Genomic DNA, 7,177 nt, shown 5'->3' with positions numbered 1-7,177 from the left:
AGAAAATGTGGAAATAGTCCTATATTAATACTTTTTATTCCATCACATTGCACAAGAAAGAAGAATACCATATCCTTCTTGGTTGTAGGCAGAAAACACATTAAGAAAATTCTGGACATTGGTAATTAAACTAGTAAGTAAAGCATCATGGTGCTGTGTTTCATTGGATTCACGTCTGTGGCATGGGCAGGGAATGTTAGAGTTGCTTGTCTTTATAGAAATCAAAAGCACTCAAAACAGCTTCCTGAAACTCAACACCTGACTGAGTATCCTCCTCACTGCCACCTTCATTTCTTTGTTCCTAAAAGTGTAGATGGCAGGGTTCAGAAATGGGGTGATAATTATGTCGAAAATAGCAAGGAATTTATCCACTGGCACTGTAGAAAATGGCCATGAATACACAAAAATACACGGACCAAAAAATAAGACTACCACTGTGATGTGAGCTGACAGCGTAGAGAGGGCCTTGGACAAGCCACCTGAAAAACGTTGCCAAACAGTGACCAAGATGAAGACATAGGAGATAATCAAAATGAAGAAAGTTCCCAGGGAGATGAAGCCACTATTGGCAGTGACCATGAGCTCCAATCTGTAAGTATCTGTGCAGGCAAGCCTGATAAATCGGGGAAGATCGCAATAAAAGCTGTCCACTTCATTGGGGCCACAGAACGGTAGGCTTACAACAAATACATGTTGGATCAGTGAGTGGATGATTCCAATGGTCCAGGCAGCAACCAAGAGTAAAATACAAGTTCTGAAGCTCATGATAGTCAGGTAGCAGAGAGGCCTACATATAGCCACATAACGGTCAAGGGCCATGGCGATGAGCAGAACCATCTCAGTGCCTCCAGTAACATGAATGAAGAACATCTGAACAATGCAGCCTTGGAAGGAGATTACTTTTCTCTCCTTGAAAAGATCAGAAATCATCTTGGGAGCTGTAACGGAGGAAACCCACATGTCAATAAAGGAGAGGTTGGCTAGCAGGAAGTACATGGGGAAGTGTAAATGGGAGTCAGAGATCACTGTGAGCACAATGAGGAGGTTTCCTAAAATACCTGTTACATAGAACACAGAGAAAACTAGGAAGAGGACAAGTTGCATCTCCAAAGAACTGGTGAGTCCCACCAACACAATCTCAGACACCACCGAATGATTTCCTCCCCACATGGTGTCAGTCACTTTGGGCTCCAAATTTGCCTGAAACAACAGGAAAAATAAGACATTGGGATTACTGGCCATATGAGTCAGGTTCCATTAGAGACGCAGAACCACTAGGAGACAATATACTAAGGAATTTGTGACAGTGACGACCTTACTGATTCAGCAGAAGCCAATTCAGCAGTCTCTGCACATCTGTTGTCTTTTGCCTCTTATGCTGTAGCTTGAGGTCCACAGGACAGGCGCCAGGACGAGAAGATGGATGTAAAATGGAAGAGAACAAAAATAAACTGGAACCCACAGTCAAGAACTGAAGACCTCCAGGACAGACTAACACCAGCGTCACTGCTCTTTGCCTCTGACCTTGATGGTGTGGATGCACTGCAGAAACTAGGGCCCTTCACCCCAGAGCTAAGCACAAACCTGGCATGAAAGTCAAAGAAGCTAAAAAGGATCCCAAAGAAGATGTGACATTTGTAGTCACAGCCATTGCCTCACATCAGTGAGATAAGTCAGCAGAGAAATGATGACATGTTTGAGCTACAAATATGGCTGCTGCTTCACTTCTGCCCTTGAAATAGAGTTGTAGCATGCATGAGGTCATGGGTTCAATCCCCAGTACCTCTGTTAAATAAAATAATAATAAATAAATGAATAAATAAATAAACCTAATTACTTCCCCCCAAAATAGAAAACCTAATAATCCTATAACTGCATTAAAGAAATTAAATAATTTAAAAGAGTAATTTTTAAAACCTTCCCACAAATGCAATTCTGGTTTTAGTGACAATATCCACCAAAAATTCAAGGAATCAGTAATTGCAATTCTACATAAATTGAATAGAAAGAGCAAAGTTTCTCCTCTACCTTATTTTATGAGACTAATATGATGTTGATACTAAAATTTGACCGGTGCAATATAAGAAAAAAATTCCAGGCCAATATCATCCATGATTATAAATGCAAAATTGAAAAAAAAAATGACCTTGCCAAAACCATTAGGAGCAATATAGCAGTTTGGGTTCCCCAAGTGCAAACACTGAGGTGGAGTTTGGAGTACAAGATGCTTACTAGAGATCAATGCCTTTAAAGGAAAGTCAGAGAAAGGATTGAGCAAAGGAAGAAGTCTCACCACATGGAGTCCTGCAGTGATTTTTGCCCCATCAAATTGTCCCACATCAGGTAGAAAGAACTGGGCAATTATACCACCCTTCACTCATCAGTCACTTGTGGGCTGCTCCAGATAGAGTGTGAACTCGGGGGTCTCTACTGCTGAAGCAGACGCCAGCAGCAGACAATTAGAGGCTGTCTGCTGATGGCATTCCCACAGCTGAGCAGCAGGTCCCTCCTTGAAGGGGAATCTGGGTGGCAGGGAGGGCAGGAGATGATGGATTCTAGTCTAGACACATAACGTTCATAGTGAAAGGTGGACATCCAGGTACCAGTGTCCAGTAGTATTCATCTTTAAACAATTTTTTTTTTGCTTTGCATACTTTGCATACATAGATGATAAAAAGAAAAAAGCAGAGGATTGTTAACATAAAATCAGATGGTAGCCAATTATAAAAAGAAGAGAGGGGAATAAAACTAGAGAAACACAGGTGTTCCTAAGGTACTAAAAAAAAAAAAACTCTTTTAACCAGGCTGATAAGTGCACAGGAGTTCTTTTTACTATTTTCAATATACATGTATGTTTTATAAACCCTCCCGTCTATGGAATATATTTTACATTTTTTTTTAAATGACAAAAATAGGAAGAGATGGATAGGGACATTCCAGAGAGAAAAAACAGCATGTGCAAAGGTACAGAGGTGAGAGTGAGCAAGCAGTTTTGTGGGGAGAACGATGGCTTTTTGGCTTCAATAAAAGTTTGTGTAGGAGGGACAAAGGAGATAAAATGTAAGACATGTAGAAAACAGATTGCAGAGGCCCTGGGAAGCCAGGCTATGGAAGATCAAATACTCCATGCTGGAGGAGTAGCCACGTGGGGTTTTTAAGTTGAGAAGGGCTTTATTTATGTAAAGTCCTGTTTTTAAAAGAAGCCAAGGCTAGAGATGTAACGTAGAAACCACCTGCAGACATATGATCATTGAAGCCACAAGAAATATTTATCTGGGGGGAGGGTGTAGCTCAAGTGGTAGAACACATGCTTAGCACACACAGGCTCCTGGGTTCCATCCTCAGTACCTCCTCCAAAAATAAAGAAATAAGTAAACCTAACTACCTCCCCCCAAAAAAGTTTAAAAAAAATAAAAGAAAGAAAGAAATTATTTATCTATAGTGTAAAATTCCAAGATTTAAAGTGTGGGAAAAAGAAACAAAAACAGCGATACAGGCAGAGGAAGGGTGTCAGAGAACCAGGAGCATTCAGGGCTCTAGAAGCCAAAATATGAGATTATTTCGAGAAGACAAAGAGTGTTGCAATGGAGTCAAGAAGAATAAGGATTAATTCAGTGTTTTGGGGATCGTTAATAAGACAGGAGGTATTTGAAGGCAAGAATCTATTAGCAATTCTTACTCATGTACTCCCAGTGCTTAGAACATACCTAACACATCAGATATGCTCAACTAATATTTATGGAAGGAAAGAAGGAAGGAATAGTGGAGAGAGAAACTCAAGATTGGCCAGGGTTAGGTAAAGGTAGGTTGTTAAGAAGGTTATTTTACTGAGAGTATACGATTTAAAAATAAAAAGGAGAAGATTACATAAAGAGAATCCAAAATAAAAGGACTTTTTAACAACTAAACAGGAGAACTAGGAGCCATGGAGGAGAATATGGAAGGGCATAGAGTCAGAGGTAATAACTCATAAGGTTCTGGAGTAGCAGAAATGTCTGAACGCACAAATGAAAGAAGGGTTAGCCTTGCAAAATAAAAGGGTCACGTGTTGTTCTGCATCAGGAAGGGAAAGGGAAAAGAACGTGTGAGGATACAAGGAAATGTTTTACATAATAAGGATTTTTGTTACAGCATAAAGAACACTGGAACAGTGACAGGTGAATTTGAACTGTACTGGAAATCAGAAAGTCTGTCTTTTAGTAGCTATACTGTTGAAAGTTGTATGAACTTTAGATTTTTACAGATACTTAAAATTATTTCTGCCTATTACTGTTCCTTTTTCCATTTGATCTTATTATCAAATAAAAGCTGAAGGTAAGATCCTCAGGTATCCTGGAATTTGAGTATTTGAGAAAGAAAAAAAGTCTAAATTTTCCATTAATGTATCTGAAATTTCTTTGGGATGGAGTGGGATCCAGGGAGGCAAGGAAGAGATACCAAAATAGAAATAGGGAAGAAACCAGTAGATTGGAGGTTCAAGATGGTACAGTAGTGAGGATTAGCCACCAGAAATGGAAATACAAGGGTCCTGCAAAATTTGAAGTGCTCCCTGCCCGCAGCCTCTACCCATCCCACCCCATCTACAGCAGATTAATATTCCAAAACACTAGCCATGCCTCTCTACCACTCAAAATTGGTGACTTCCCATTGGCTCAAGAGCAGCCATGGTATTTTAGGGTCTCTGTGTTTTGGCCTCCAACACTATCGCACCGTGTCTTCAGCTAAATCAGTCCCTTCATCAACTCTGAAACTATCTTTTCCTGTTTTTCTTCAAACCACCCCCTCTGCATAAAATAGCTTGCCTCATCTATCTTGAAATGGTGCTCATTTTTCACAGCCCAGTTTAAATGCTGCCCATCTCATGAAACCTCCCCAGTTCTCCCAGCTAGAAACCTCCTTCCCCTCCTTTCCCATAGCACTTCGTATTTATCATAGCACTTTTTGCCCTGTGGTATAGTTACATTACATGACTCATATCCTGTCTCCAAACCCTGGAAGGTAGCACTCCTGTATTATTCATCTCTGTCTTCATACTCAGTTCCTAGGGTAGTTTCAGAGGGCAGAATTGTCTGTTCTAGGAAGTAGGTGTCTGCTAAATTAATTTTAATTAATTCCTTTGCAATTTCAATCTAACTGTTTAAGATAATTTAGAAAATGGAGATGAATATAAGGAGAAGGAATTGAAAGATGGTGAGGAGTGGGAAGAAAAAAAGACAAAGATCAGTAAAGAAAACGAGAAATTAAACAAAAAAGTAAGAAATAGAGAAAGACAAAATGATGAAACAATCATGTAGAAGAGAAAGAGAAAAGAAAAAAAAGAATGGTCCCAGAAATTTCCCTCAAGTTCTGAGACTGAAGACTCATGGGCCCAAATGGAAAAATACAGAAAAAGAATTAAAAATCAGCTTACATCTTTAAAGTCACAAAGAGCCCAAGCCACACACCCAGTGAAAAGCTTTAGAAGGAAAAGCTAATCTCACAAAGACAGGACCTGAGTTTTCCTTCTCAGAGAATATTTGACAGAAAGCCTCATGGACAGAGAGAGCAGATCCTCAGTGTGAAACCAGAGTTTCTTCCATTCTTCCCACTTCTTTTCTAATGAGACATTTCCCAAAGATTTCTCCCTTGTTACCTTTCCCCCTCTCAGCTCTTCCTGCTCCAGGACAGTGATGCAATATAATTTTCTGAGTCTTATCTCCCACCCCAGGCTGTGACCTCATGGGGGAAAGAAACTGTGTCTTTTTCTCTGTATCCCCAGCACCCCACACAATGCTATAAACATAACAGAAGCTTAGGAAGTGGTTTTTTGGTGTTTTGTTTTTGTTTTTGTTTTTTTTTGAATGAAAAATGAATGTACAAATAACCCAGATATCAAGGTTCTCTAATACTTCAGGAAGACTGGGGTTCAATTGAATAAATTAGAATATTTGACCTCGGCAATCACTTCAGAATTTTTTCTCCTCAGTCATTTATTATAATAACTAATTAAATAGTGTGGAGGGAAAAACATGCAATTCCTGTTTCTTTGGCAAATACAGCCTAAATTGCATACTTCTCTTTGGCCTATGTAGAAGTTGTCTTTGGCAACTAAGACTAATGCTCTTACCAACTCTGGAGTGGATGTTTATCAGCAAACTAATCTGAATCAAGAGCTAAATCTAAACATTCCGTGTGCATCCTAGTGTTACACTCCTGCGTGCCTCCCAGATCATGCCGACTCTCCCACAGTGTGGCTCTTCTCCTTAAATACCTGACACCGTCTCTGTCCCTGTGTAAGGACCAAGGTCGTTTCCCTGCTGAGTATTTTTCAAACCTGGCCCGTGGACTCAGCTACTCCTCTCAACTCTTTCTCTTCTGGGTGCCTCTTCTATACCGCAACTAAGTCACAGTTTGAAATCTCTAGTGGTGATTTCGTTAGCAGAAAGTATCTTCACCAACAAAACACAACAATTTGATTGAATCTGTTCTGCCCAGCCTTCTCACCTACCTGTTCTCTTGCAGACCTGAAGTAGCAGCATCTTCAGAAAAATCACATCTGGCATATGGAGCTATTTGAAATTTCCCCAGAGTAGAAAAGATAGCTAATTAGTAATACAGAGGGTAATAAAAAGGGGTACCAAATAGAACAGACCAATATGACTTTAATCTGTGTTGGGAATGGTCTCAGAGAGTAAGACTGGTTTTCCCAGAGCAACATAGGATGAGGCAGTTAATGAATCACCTAGGGGAAGACATTCTTCATGAATAAATAACCTTTATCAGATTATTTTCCTACCCCAGGGCTTGAGGCACAGGTGAAGTCCTAAAATTTACAAAGATGTCTTTTGATTAGTTTATAATGAAATCATATTTATTATTCTCATATATGCATACATATATAAGACAGTCACAAACACACACAATTTGATATTTATTTTCTGGGTACGTGCATAGGAGCAGGTTGAAAAATTAGTGTTTTTGTTTTCGTTTTTGTTTTTTGGATATATACCCAGAAGTGGAATTGCTCAATCATTAGTTTTTTGAGAAACCTCCATACTGTTTTCCACAGTGGCTGCACCAATTTATATTCCCACCAACGGTATATGAGGGTTCCCTTTTCTCCACATCCTCGCCAACATTTGTTATGTTCTTTTTCACGATGGCAATTCTGACAGGTGTGAGGTGACATCTCATTGTG

At 39.6% G+C, this 7,177-nt stretch overlaps 1 protein-coding gene across 1 annotated transcript; it reads right to left on the bottom strand.

Moving 5' to 3' along the window:
• Nucleotides 1-211: 211 nt before the first annotated feature.
• On the bottom strand, nucleotides 212-2,070 carry LOC102506037 (olfactory receptor 4F3/4F16/4F29). Its single transcript, XM_006194846.2, has one exon. It carries the CDS (start codon nucleotides 1,240-1,242, stop codon nucleotides 232-234), a length of 1,011 nt encoding a protein of 336 aa, XP_006194908.2. The 5' UTR covers nucleotides 1,243-2,070; the 3' UTR covers nucleotides 212-231.
• Nucleotides 2,071-7,177: the final 5,107 nt, after the last annotated feature.

The sequence above is a fragment of the Camelus ferus genome, chromosome 6 (genome assembly GCF_009834535.1).
Source record: "Camelus ferus isolate YT-003-E chromosome 6, BCGSAC_Cfer_1.0, whole genome shotgun sequence".
Taxonomy (NCBI): domain Eukaryota; kingdom Metazoa; phylum Chordata; class Mammalia; order Artiodactyla; family Camelidae; genus Camelus; species Camelus ferus.
Note: the sequence above shows the minus strand (reverse complement) of the source record. Positions and strands in the feature narration are given on the sequence as shown.

What these genes read in the sequence shown, in the direction of transcription:
- LOC102506037 (XM_006194846.2), bottom strand. Translation starts at nt 1,242, where the DNA reads ATGGCCAGTAATCCCAATGTCTTATTTTTCCTGTTGTTTCAGGCAAAT.